This window comes from Temnothorax nylanderi, unplaced genomic scaffold, assembly GCF_030848795.1.
Source record: "Temnothorax nylanderi isolate EJ_2023f unplaced genomic scaffold, tnyl_v1.0 TNYL_tig0091_pilon, whole genome shotgun sequence".
NCBI classification, from domain to species: domain Eukaryota; kingdom Metazoa; phylum Arthropoda; class Insecta; order Hymenoptera; family Formicidae; genus Temnothorax; species Temnothorax nylanderi.
The window spans coordinates 694760-708775 of NW_027249153.1; the positions used below are offsets into that span (position 1 = coordinate 694760).

At 42.3% G+C, this 14016-nt stretch overlaps 1 protein-coding gene across 3 annotated transcripts; it reads left to right on the top strand.

Annotated features, from left to right (window-relative positions):
• Positions 1–535: 535 nt before the first annotated feature.
• Tnpo (transportin 1) lies at positions 536–13705 on the top strand. Of its 3 annotated transcripts, none has more exons than XM_071710598.1 (15): positions 537–715; positions 1599–1674; positions 1790–1969; positions 2066–2414; positions 2515–2716; positions 2804–3212; positions 3304–3615; positions 3698–3935; positions 4060–4349; positions 4425–4523; positions 4758–4853; positions 6114–6189; positions 7525–7699; positions 7777–7903; positions 7997–13705. In XM_071710598.1, the coding sequence occupies exons 1-14, from the start codon at positions 611–613 to the stop codon at positions 7882–7884; spliced, it is 2715 nt and encodes a 904-aa protein (XP_071566699.1). In that variant the 5' UTR covers positions 537–610; the 3' UTR covers positions 7885–7903; positions 7997–13705. The 3 variants fall into 3 exon arrangements, with proteins under 3 accessions (XP_071566701.1, XP_071566699.1, XP_071566700.1); XM_071710599.1 differs by having other exon boundaries at positions 8000–13705; XM_071710600.1 differs by lacking the exons at positions 6114–6189; positions 7777–7903; positions 7997–13705 and having other exon boundaries at positions 536–715; positions 7525–7691.
• The last annotated feature ends 311 nt before the right edge of the window (positions 13706–14016 follow it).

Below are 14016 nucleotides of genomic sequence, written 5' to 3' on the forward strand. Positions count from 1 at the left end.
GTATGTACCTTACATCGATCGGCGGCGTTTCCATTGTCGCAAGGCGCGTTTTCCCGCGCCGACCCGCGCGACACCGGAAATCCGGAACGGCCGGGATTCCGGTTTCAAAATACCCCGCCTCGCGTCGTCGTCCGACACTCACTTTTTCTTTAATGTGATATTTTAAAAGCTCTTTGCAAACACCCGATCGGCGTTCCCACACGCGGGATGCTGGGAGAAACTCCCCGGGCACCCTCCGGTGCGGTGGCCCGCCGCAAGGAGGTTTTTTTTTGTCTCGCGAACCGGTTTCACCGAGTTTTCCCGAACGCGTGCCGAAAAACGGGGCGAGAGAAACGCTTGAAACAGAAACACGGGACGACAGTCTCCCTTCTCGCCCCGTTGTGGCGCGACGAGGAAAGGGCGTGGCGCCCCCTTGCGCCACCACAGTCCTGACGGAGCTCTCGGGAGAGGGGTAGGGATTGGCTGACCGGCGGCACAGGGGAGGGGGGGGGGGGCGAAAGAAAGAGTGAGAAAGAGTAAGGCAGAGAGGGAGCGCTGTAGGGAGCTTCCGTTTATCTGCGAGGTCAGAGAAGGCAGGCTGCGCGTTACAGTGGTGCTGTTGAAAAACACGATGAAAATGGCGTGGCAACCACAGGAGGAAGGACTCAGGCAAATCCTGACGCTGCTCAAGGAGTCGCAGAGCCCGGACACGGCGACCCAGCGGGCCGTACAACAAGTATCCTTTCGCCAATCGATCAAGATCCGCGATCCTCGTGCCCCGTCGCCGTCGGTGTCGTGTCGTGTGCTTGTGGTGTGTGCCCGCCGCTCTGAGCCCATACGTGGCCCCCGCGGAGTGAAGCGCGGGTGCGGAAAGAAAAAGGGACGCGGCGCGCGCGCGAGACCGCGCCGCTCGTCGTCGCGTTCGTTTTCCCGGCGCGGTGTCCCAACGGAATTCGGCCCCGAGGACGATCCGGGAAAATTAATTGTCGCGCGAACGCGCGATCCCCATGTCGAGATCGCTCGGGAGAAAGACAGGGCACGCGCGTGCGCGCGCGCGCGCACGCTCGCTCTTTCTCGCTCGCGCTCGCGCTCGCTCCAGCTCGCTCGCGATAGCGTCGCGAAATTGCAACGATCATTCGCTTGTTCCTCGCGCGTCCCGTCCCGTCGCGCGTCACCGTCGCCCCGTCGTCCCCGGAATCGAGCGGGCCCGACGCGTCGCGGGCGCGGAGCTGGAAATATGCTAACGATGCACGCCCCGGCCGAGCCGAGCCGTGCCGTGCGGAGCGGAGCGGAGCGGAGTCGCGCGGGGACTCCGGCTCGCTCGCACGCTCGCGCGCGCGGGGGGACTTGTTTTCCCAGCGCGCGGCTCCTCCTGATCGATAGTTTTCGCGGGAGTCCTCCTCGCCGGGCACTCGGTCGCGCGTATAGATTGTGCCCAGCCGTGCCCAATCGCGCGCTTTATCGATGATCGTTTACGTTTACGACTGTGCTATCTCTTCGGGGAAACGAATCGGATCCGTGAAATATGAATACGAATTGTTCATTGTATAAGCACCTTCTCGTTTACATTGATAAGTAATACCACGTTATATATTATTTTCTTTAATTGTATAATATAGAAATTGGAAGAGTTGAACAAATTCCCAGATTTCAACAACTATCTGATTTTTGTCCTGACGAAATTGACATCGGAAGGTACGTCGAAATTTATATGCGACTCTCCAGTCGAGATATACCCCGAGGGTTTCCATTTTGCAATTCTGCTTGAGATATTTGTTAAGAAGAAACTAATAATTTTCTCTCTGTTAAGACGAACCTACTAGGTCTCTGAGTGGACTGATATTGAAGAACAATGTAAAGACGTACTTCCACAAGTTTGTACCGGAGGTCATAAATTTCGTGAAGCAAGAATGTCTGTCAGCTGTCGGAGATCCATCGCCGCTGATTCGTGCGACCGTCGGTATTTTGATCACCACCGTCGCATCAAGAGGTACGCTACCACTTTATATTACTCGGCGAGATGCGGCGAAGGAGTGCGTATTGTATGTATTTTTTTTGACGGTTGAAATTGTATTTCCGTGAGTAGGTGAATTAACGACTTGGCCGGAATTGTTGCCGGCGTTGTGTCAAATGTTGGACTCGCAAGATTACAACGTTTGCGAGGGCGCGTTCGGCGCTCTCCAGAAGATCTGCGAGGACTCGGCGGAGATATTAGATTCGGACGCTCTGAATCGCCCCTTGAACATTCTGATTCCAAAGTTCCTTCAATTCTTTAGACATTCGAGCCCCAAGATCAGATCCCACGCGATAGCATGCGTCAATCAGTTCATCATTCAACGTACGCAAGCGCTTATGATACATATAGACAGCTTTTTGGAGAATCTCTTCCATTTAGCTTCGGACGATGATTCCGAGGTCCGAAAAAACGTGTGCAGGTAGTTGATAGTATAATGCAGATAGCATATTGTTTCTTTTCTTTTCACTGTTGTTATCGCTAACAGGAAAACTGATGTATCTTTTATTGTCTCCACGTAGGGCTCTGGTAATGCTACTCGAAGTACGAATGGACAGACTAATACCACATATGCACAATATAATAGAATACATGCTAATGAGAACTCAGGACGTTGACGAGGGAGTGGCATTGGAGGCGTGCGAGTTTTGGTTGTCACTAGCGGAACAACCAATTTGCAAAGAGGCACTTGCGCCACATCTGTCGCGATTAGTACCTATCTTGGTGAGTTCTCTTCTAAATTTACGTCGAAATTATCACTCTTTTGTCTTACTTGACTCTTAACGCACTTTTTTCCGTTTTTTTTTACAGGTGAAAGGTATGAAGTATTCGGAAATTGACATAATCCTCCTCAAAGGAGACGTGGAGGAGGATGAAATGATTCCAGACAGGGAAGAGGATATCCGACCACGTTTTCACAAATCCAAGACTCATCACTCGCATCATGCCAATGGTATGAACAAGCACACCGACGAGAACGGCGGCGTTAACGGCGGGTGTGACGACGAGGACATAGACGTTGAGGATGGATGCGATGACGATTCAACTCTGAGTGATTGGAACTTGAGGAAATGCTCCGCCGCCGCGCTAGATATGCTGGCTAATGTTTTCAGGGAAGACCTTTTACCGGTTTTGATACCGATCCTGAAGGAGACTCTTTTCCATCAGTCTTGGGAGATCAAGGAATCCGGTATCCTGGCACTGGGAGCTATCGCTGAAGGTGCGCGCATTCTTTTTTTTTCTTTAAAGTACTCTTATAAATAGATTAAAAGACTGGTCGATGTAATTGAGATTTTGATTCGTATTTGCAGGTTGTATGAGCGGCATGATTCCGCATCTGTCAGAGCTCATCCCTTACCTGATCAGTTGTCTGAGCGACAAGAAGGCTCTTGTGCGTGCCATAACTTGCTGGACGTTGAGCCGTTACGCGCATTGGGTTTGTGCGCAACCTCACGAGACGCATTTGAAGCCTCTGATGACGGAATTGCTCAAAAGAGTGCTCGACAGCAACAAACGCGTTCAAGAGGCGGCATGCTCCGCTTTTGCAACTTTGGAGGAAGAGGCCTGCACCGAACTGGTCCCTTATCTTGGATTTATTCTCGAGACGCTTGTCTTTGCGTTTAGTGAGTACAACACGAAGCGATTATTCGTTTTGATCTAGAAGATGCATCTCTGCAATTTATTAATGCAACTGTCTATTCGCAGGTAAATATCAGCATAAAAATCTTTTAATTCTGTACGACGCAATCGGCACTCTCGCCGATTCTGTGGGTCACCATCTGAACAAACCAGACTACATCAATCTTCTGATGCCGCCTCTCATTAATAAGTGGAACGTACTGAAGGACGAGGATAAAGATCTGTTCCCACTGCTGGAATGCCTTTCTTCAGTAGCGACCGCGTTGCGCTCGGGTTTCTTACCGTATTGCGAACCTGTCTACAGGTACGTACACACACATGACGAACAATCTTTTTGACCAAACCAAATCTGTTTCATATTGCCGTTCTAATAATCTAGTATAAATTATCTCAGTATGATATGGTGAAATACTCCGTTTTGTTTGCAGGCGATGTGTGTCGCTTGTAGAGCAAACGCTGAACCAACACATAGCGAGCACGCAAAGTCCGGAGCAGTTTGAGGCACCCGACAAGGACTTCATGATAGTCGCGTTGGACCTCCTTAGCGGATTAGCAGAAGGGCTAGACGGTCATATGGAACGTCTAGTGATGAACAGCAACGTTATGCAGCTGTTGTACCAGTGTATGCAGGATACCATGCCCGAGGTTAGACAGAGTAGCTTCGCTTTACTAGGAGATCTTACGAAAGCTTGTTTCCAACATGTACTCCCCTGCATACGTGAGTATATTCTAGACGATACCGAGACCATCAGATATATATGTTAATGTTAATGAATTTTATCTCGATGCGCAGCGGAGTTTATGCCTATACTGGGACAAAACTTGCATCCGCAGTTCATATCAGTGTGTAACAACGCGACATGGGCGATCGGCGAAATTTCGATAAAACTCGGTAAATATCGAGAACGATATTTGCTGCGTTCAGCGGAAAAAGCAGCTCAGTGAGCGCTCAGTGATTCTTTAATACGATTGGTTCTTGCCTTTGGTTCTTCCTCGGATCTAAGCGTAAAAACCAATCGTAATAAAGAATTACTGAGCGCTCACTGAGCTGCTCTTTCCGCTGAACGCGGCCATTGTTTCAGGGAACAAATTAAGCTTACCGCTTATCTCCGTTTGTCTTTCGCAGGACCTGACACGAGCGCATATATCCCATTAATTTTGACTCAGCTCATCGAAATCATTAACCGACCGGACACGCCGAAAACACTGTTGGAAAACACGGGTGAGTCGTCAGTCCGAACTTTACGGATATCTAGTTCTCTCTTAGAACGATACCGTATATGATATATCGAGCATTACTTTGAAACGAATAGAAAGCAATGTGTAGTGCGAGACTCGAGCCGACAACCAGAATCTGTCGATTCCCTATATATACATACATACATCGCTATCTTTCCCGTGTGCCGACTTAAGAATTACACTCCGTCACGACTGTGTGCTGCTCTTTGTGCACATTGGGAAACTTCTCATTCGCAGAGATTAGCTTTATGACATAATAATTGTTATGCACAATCTTATATAGACCGAAAGTATTTTCCGACCATTGTTTAATGAAAGGTCTCCCAGTAACTTTTAGAGTATTGTTCACGCTAGATCGAGTTATTCGGTGGCATCCCAGCTCTAGGTGCATAAATACATATATATATTTCTTTTCCTCTTTTTTTTTTTTTTAAGTAATTTTTGGATCAACAATACTTTGAACCACACAGTTTAGTGACTTGACGCGGTCATATACATGAATCGCGATTGCACGTTTTATCGACAGGTTTAAGCAATTAGTATTTGTATATTGAACCTTGATTTAGTGGTGTGCGACTGCCTGTAGGCTTGAACGTATATACATATACGGCTGTATTGCCACAAAAGGACATGTTGCAATTCGGTATATATATATATATATAAACTAAAGTGTGTGTGTGTATATATATATACTAATGCTTGCATATTTCTAAGCCCCAGATTATATTGTTTCGACTGAATTGTTTGAATTGGCCTTTAAAAGATCATAACGCAAATTTGGTTATTCCTTTTTATTGTTCTCTTATTTGTATTGACATATATATATATATATTTCTTATACACAGTAGAAAGAGAGAAAGGGAGGGAGAGAAAGAGAGAGAGAGAGATCATTTGGTATACCGGTCCGTATACAAAATCACACGGGCTCGCACGCTGCTATCTAATTTTGATTATTGTTTCAGCAGCTACAATAGCACGGTATTGCCTATGTTTCATTGTCGGTATCTCATATGTTTCACCTGTGTTCTCACTGTCTTCGATTAATTGTTAATGTTACTTGATTCTTAATTAACTGAATTATTAATTGAGAATTATTAATTGGAAGTTACAAGCGGAGCATATATAATTCTTCTTCGCCTGAGTTGATCGTTGGTTCTCTATCAGTTTGTCTTATTGTTTGTGTTTCCGGTCACTTCACTACACTTCACTTGTCTACTTACCGAAACCGAAAATGAAACCGTAGCCATAACGATCGGTCGCCTAGGTTATGTGTGTCCCCACGACGTCGCCCCCATGTTACAGCAGTTTGTCCGACAGTGGTGTGTAAATTTCTTTATTATATTATTATTCTATTAATTATATTATCTTCTATTTTTATTAGCACTCTTTATTATTATACATTATTACATTCCCGATTCCTGAGTAATTGCATCAGGGGCTGCTAAGAACTTTTGCGCAAGAACACGGTGGTGAGCCACGCTGCAAAAAATCGATTGCCGTTTTTTACTCTCCCTCTTCGCGAAGGCAGAGATCCCCGCCGGGGCCGGCCGGGAATATACGTGTAAATGGGAAAACGCTACCCTCCCGCAGCTTGCCAGCATGAACTTGCTCAATGGTTTTTCGCAGTATTCGCAGTATTCGCAGTAACATCTTAGATTTGAATTCGTTATATGATATAATTCTAATCTTTATTTTGCCACCATGCAAGTGTGTTACGAGCTCTCCTGTTTATCCGAGTATCAAGAGACCAGGGATAGGTTTACATTTGTCACTCTTATTATTTGTCGCCGCGTCAAGTCTCGTTGCCTCTCGTTATCCGGAGGACCGCGGATATACCTCACATATAATAGTTCTTTTTTCTCGCTCGATTAATAAAATTCATTCTGCATGCTGGTAATTTGGCATCTCGATCTCTGTCGAATTGCGTTTGTTCTAATTATACGATGTGCCGTGCAGTAAATGTCAAATGTAAACCCAGCCTTAATGAGACAGTAAGTGAAATATGACGCCAGTCATATATCCCAATACAGCTATGTAATATATAGCATAAATTTGTTATACGTTATATAGGCTAGACTCTTAAATTCAGCGATCAATCTTTGCAATTAGTGTATTTGCAATTTTCATTTGTCTGCTAATACCGGTTCTAATTTAACGTCGACTCTTTGGAGATTGTACATGTAAATTTTATATACATATACCAGTTATTGCTATTTGTATGTACATATCTGCAATCTAATAATGTTAATGATAATTTCTCGAGCCATTAATAAGAGTGCTAATTATCGCATTGGACTGGCCTCACAGTAAGCCAACCGTTTCGTCTCTCGTCGAGAATGCAATTTGAAACAAAATTTATCTATGTGTGAATTGTGGGAATGAACGTAAATGGCTAGTTGTTCAATTTTTGCCAGAGCCATATTATTATACGTATATATACATATGTATATCTTTCTATGTGACTATTATAATCTGCAGAAAGATACTTCGATCACTTAATGACGAAGTTGGCGTTTTTACAACTCACAACATAATAAGTTTAAAATCAATGAGTGCCGTAAAGTCCGCGTGTTTTACTGATCGAAGTATTTTCCACTTGGACAAGGAGGCCGAACAACGTCTAATGAGATTGTCGATTGTAAATTTATCAATAGGTGCACTTCTTTGCGAAGCATAAGAGATAACGAAGAGAAGGATTCTGCCTTCAGAGGTATGTGTCAAATGATCACTGTCAATCCGGCCGGTGTCGTCCCGGACTTTATCTTCTTCTGCGATGCCGTGGCGTCGTGGTCTGCGCCGAAGGAAGACCTGAAAGAGATGTTTCAGAAGGTAAAATGACAGCCGAACGACTGATGGGCTCAGTATTCTCTCATGGCATGATCTCATGGTCATTGTCTTGTGTTTAGATACTATTCACTTTCAAAAATCAAGTGGGCGAAGAGAATTGGAAACGATTCTCCGATCAATTTCCGCCGCAGCTTAGTGAGCGGCTCCACAACATGTACGGCGTCTGAACAGCTCCGCCTAAAAGCGGTAAATTGACCGATTTTCTTAAAAACGTTATATTTTATCTAGAAATATCAATAATTTGATAGGATTCCCTTTTATGACTATGTTTGTTTCCAGAAGGCCTCTTAAACGAGCAGGCCGAATGGGGTTGGGCGGGAAACAAGGGGCGGATGGGACGGGTGGGTGAAACCACGGCCTCTTCTCATCAACATCGTTGTCGTTACCGTGTCATCGTGGTATGTTATTATCGTGCTTTTGGGGAAAACGATAAAAGGCATGCCGTGCCTTTTAAGCCCTGGCAGTCGATGAGGCTGCAAAGGAAGAAAACGAGGAGAGAGAGAGAGAGGTGTTAGCGAAGCTAAAAGGCAAGAACGACAAGAGATAGGCATTGGCTGAAAAAGTAAAAGCGTGGGTGGGCGGGGTTGGGTGGGATTTATTTCGGGGTGGGAGGGAGGAATTTTGTGGGGATCACCGACTATACATTTCAAGAGACGGAACGAGGTATCAGCGTAACCGCAATCCGATTTGATACCTCGGATGTACCGGACGTACACGCTCTGTACACTCCGTTTCCATTACCGCGTAACACTGAACACGTGAAAGTGTTAATTGATTCTCGCGTATGTCAAAAACGTGACAAGTGCTGGCTGGGCGCCACAACCATCTCTGCCCCGGCTCTTTAATATAATTAGATATATGTATATTATTATTGAGCAACCAACTCGCAAGAACAGTTGGAATGTAAGAATTTAGCATAGATCTCACGTTATAGAGATCGCGCATATACTGTGATTGAAAATTTGTACGTTTAGATACTGATCCTTTCTTCTTTTTTTTCCTCCTTTTTTTCCTCTGAGAGCGAGAGAGAGAGTGCGCGCGCGCGCGCGCGCGCGCGAAAGCGAGAGATTATTCGAATGTGTTTATAGAATTTTAGAGACAAAGTAGAACTACTTATTTGATAATAAATATGATACAAGGTAGAGTACGTTATTAGAAATTTCATAGTGTACAGAGGGTTTTTCGAGAATATTGTATTTTTATACGTTGAGAAGGAAACACACATACATACACATGAAGATGATAAACGCAGAAAGTGCCATTCCGTCATTTTTGAACCAAAATTTTTCTGCTTATTTTATTCTCTCCCTTGCTGATTGTGATATTAGGTTATACGCGACAACTTTGTCATCATGTGTAAAACATTTCAAATGTATGCGTGCATATGCATATACATATATATATTATGCATCCTGTTATATGTATACGTACGTATACCAAACATGATACGATGTTTTAACTTGCAGACCATTTTTGTGATTACTTTTTTTTTGTTAAACATATTAAATTAGTATCATATTAGTATTAGTGTAAATATAGATAAATACATTTTAGAATGGACGTTTTTTTGTTAATCATTATAATAGATTATTATTTCAAATCTTTGCTGATCTATCGAAGTCTCTCGTCGTTGTTTAAAATCGTCGATTAAAAAGAAATTTAAGAAAAAGAAACGATTTACAGATGCGATTCACAGAGCGAGCGAATCTATGACGTGAAATCTATGGTGATGTTAATTTTATTTACGCGATATAATGATCTCGATAACTCATCTGGATAAAGAAATCTTGCGTTTAAATCGTTTTTCAAAGAGAGAGAGAGAGAGAGAGAGAGAAAAAGAAGAGAGCAGACTGTCATTCCAGTCCCACTTGCTTGGGCCAGTTAAAAAAGTAAGCAAGTCCTTTTATCTTAAAGTGATGTGCGTTTTATCTCGGTCGTTACTTAAGAAAAAAAAAGAAATTCTATAATTTACATTGTGACAAAAATATGTATTATCAACAATTGAGTATATGTATACATATATATACACACACATCTCAGACAAGAAGCTACGAGATCCTTCAACAGCGAATATTTCTGAATAGTTTTACGACATAAAAGAAAGAGTTATGTTTTAATTTTCACCTTTTCGCATCGAGACGCATCGAGACCAAGTAAGAGAGGAGAAAAGTGAACGGAAGAGAACGGCACAACCTGGGAGGGAATAAAAAGAAGATACTTCATCGTTAAGTCGCCATTGTCAATCAAACTTGAAATCTATCAATAAAAGATTCAACGACTGGCGGGAACCGAACTAGCGCAGGCGAGACGGACGGTTTTCAAAAGGAGGGATTTTACTTTGAAACTCCATTCTTTGTAGCTCCAAGACGAGGTAGATGTTCTTCGAAAATTTTAAACAAGAAGAATCGACGCGTCGTCGAGTACGACGCGACGATGAAAGTACTTCCCTCATCGACGCTCGTCGAATAAGGACAATTCTACTCTATCGTGTCTTTTTACGGCATATACGACAGATTACGTCGCGCAGCAGCCTCCTTCCTTTCCTCGCGGAAGGAAGGAGAACGCGCGCGGCGGACAGACGAATTCCGTGACCGCTCCTTGACTCGATCCACACTCGTTCGTCAACTTGGCAATATAGGTATCATATATGTATATTGTCATAATTTTATCCCAAAACTCTGGCCCCTCTCCTTGCCCTGCCTGCGCAATTTTTGTGATATTACTGTTTTTTATAATTACTTAAGAGCTTGGAAAGAGAAAAAAAAAATTGTAACGGAACACCCCCGAGTCACATGCCACTCGACGTGGGAGGGGTTTAAACGGAAAATTCACGGTCACGTGTTATAATTTCTCTTACCACGTTATACATATAATATATGTATGTATGTGTAAATATTGCATATGTATAAAAAAATCGACGTTGTTATTATCTCACTTTTCTCGCCGAGTTACATTTAAGAATTCAACAGCGGCTAACGGGACGATTTTTTACAACACAAGTTACATCGTTCACCCCTCGATATAGTTCCTAAGCTAGCCGGTTTCGTCGGTGGTAGAAAAGGTAGACGCTCATTACCGATTACGCCGATCTTGGGTCCGCCGCCGCACGAAATTCCGCATCGCAATAGAATCGTAGAGTAATATACGTGTCCTTCCTCGTGTGGTTGTAAATACGTTGCCTCCTTTTCGACCTCGTCCGGTATAGTTTCGGGTACTCGCGGCTGACACATTCATATCGATACGTTCCCTTCCCCCGTCGAGGGATTATGTGGCTCGCGATTACATATTAATATACTCGAAAAGCTCTCAGTCACGATAAGATCGAGATATTAAATTTATAAACGATTATAAAATAACAGTGAGATGACGTCTATTTATACATAATTATTATATTAAATATTACAATGATAGAGGACTGAAACAAAAAGTGATTAAATGCCGATCGATATCTGAAATTTCCAATCTTTTTCTATCGTCAGTTAACAAAATTGCGTGCGAAGACGTATGTATGCGTGGGGGAACGTGTAGTAACAGGGTGATCGCCGGCAAAGAAAACGGTAGGGAAAAAAGGCAAAAAAAAACAGAAAGAAGGATATACGAGTAAATTAGAACAGAGTAATAAACGACGTGTGAATCGAAACTCGATAAACTCACAAGTAAATATATTGTTGTATCTTTATTGTTGTTGTTGCATGAGACTAGCTTAATAGACTGAGCCATACACGTGGTTGAATAACTATTAACATAATAATTCTTAATTAATACTATAATTATTGTAATTAATATATATATTATATATATATATATATATATACGGTGTGTATTATATTTAATCATAATGAATCCTCGTGCGGGCAGCGTTCGGAGCGGAGGTACCCGTCCTTTGGAGATTACCGATCATTATTCCTGATCACTGTAGACTCTTTCGGCCTTAGGTAGGCCGTAACGCTTTCTATTAAGTATCTTTGATATACTTAGGATGTATTAGTACACTTAGGTATATGCTCACACGTGTGTCCGCGGACATCCTCTTTGTAAAACGCCGTCGGGATACAGCCACAATATTCAACGCGGAATTAGATTATTAATATGACCTAGACTTAGACTTTACAATCATTATTACCGCACTTGGTATTGTGAAAGAAATTCTATATCATAGATGTGTGTATAGTTATATACATATGATTGATACACCTTCGCTCATTCCGATCGAGAAGCATGCGACGAATTGAAACGAGATATTCGCAACAGTGGAAAAGATTCTATCAGGGATCTTTCTTTCGTAAAAGGAAGAAAAGATCTGCCCAATAGACCTCTACGACATTGGATGTCTTTCCCCTCTCAAAGGATCGGGACTCTGTATGGGGCTGTTCCTAGTACCTGATTATCCTATCCTTGCGGCCACGGAAGGACGGTTCTGCTAAAAAAAAATGCAAGTCGATTTGCCGTAATTTGCTTTTACTTTGCTGTTTTCTCTCGCAAGCGCCGGCGAATTTCTCTGTCCAGTGTCTACACTCGATAATAGAGTAATATACATACACGGTGTTCTTTTTTATTGTTGCATATTACCTTGACTACCTAGTACTTAAGGATAATCTCTTCTAGTGCTCAGTAGTAACGTCGCATGTAAGTTTCGCACGGACAGAAAAGAAAGAATAACGAGACTAACATTCTCCTGCTTTTTCCACGCAATGAATACATTTACGCCTGTCAAAGTGCAACGAAAGGGGTGCTGCCCATCTCGAAAGAGCGATAGAAACAGTTTCGTACATGTACACTTCTTTATATAACTCCTTGACTCTTTAAAACGCAAAGAGTGTATGATAAGCGGATTAGCTGTGTATAAGATGTCCCAGAACGGTTCTCGATTTTCTTTGAGCAAAAGCGAAATTGTAATTTCAATTGTTTCAATTCTTTCAGACAATTAAAATTACAAATGTGTATGTACATGAAGAAAATCACTTAAAACTAAATGTTCAAGCTACAATTTTTTGTTACGAAAAGAAATTGATCCCACCTTGGAAAAAAAAGAGCTTTGTTAAAATGGGAATATCCTATGCGCAGTTAAATCGAACGTCATACCGTTTTAGATCAACATGACAATTGCACTGTAAATCCCATCATCATCTAAGGCTGAATGTACACCCTCGATAATTGTATTTTATAGCCTCGGCAATTTTTCGTGTCATTACGAATCGTTTTCTCGCCGAAACTCGTTATTGTAATCGAGCCGGACAACACTTTACATTTTATAAAGCGTCAAGTATTCAATTCGAAATAACGTGGATTTATCTATTCGGACGGCAGACCGTTGACGAGGAGCAAAAAATATAATTAAGGTTCAATCGCTTGTTACAACGTGTTTAACGCGAACACTATACTGCTTCCTGCCGCCGAGCTTCTTCCGTTAATTAACTGTCCGAGTCGCGTGCGGTCGCGACACAGTTATACATACATGCACGCGCATAAATCACACACAGTTCATATCCGGGATTGAAACCGGTAGAACTTCGTTGGTTTCAGGATTCCCATATGCTATAGATGCGCGTAAATGATCTCCGTGGGTGTAATGACAATGATGTAAGTCAATTTTTTGAGAATACTTAATGTAAAGCCTCTCTCTCTAGCTAATTTTAGGATCGTAAGTAATTTATAGTAATATTACAAATCGTAGGAATATTAATAAGGAATATAATATTAGCGAAGTAAAATAGGCTGTTATAGAGTGAAAGTTATGTTTCTGTAAAGAGACAATCTAAAACTATATAATTACGCCCGATATAATTGCGTAAGGAAATTGTAATGAGATTCTTTTTTTTCTTTTTAATTTCTAACGGCTTGTGCGTCGAGCTTGTGTCTATAGCATCAAGAATTAAGAACATTGAAATTATACCGGCTTCAATTCTCGATCCATATTGCGCTCGTTGTCTTGGTTCTCTGTGCGCTACGTGACATTTCATTCGAAATAAATCTTGACGAAGTACCGAGCACCGTTGCGAGTCTTCTTATGACAAAGTCTATCCTTCATTTCGATGTCGTTTACATCTTTGTGATAATTTTTTTTTTCCCCAAGGACCGTTAACACCTATTCATTTGGAATTATTTTATAATTATTCCTCGCATTTTTCTGTCATTTCTTATCCAGAATACAGTGTTCTTTTACGTTAGTCGGTCACATGCGACGATTATAAATCCGCAAAATTCTCACTTGTAATACGAACGATATGATTTTGTAAACAAAAACGAGGTAAGTAAGAGCTAATAATTAGCACCCGTACTAGACAGTAATTCAAATTGTT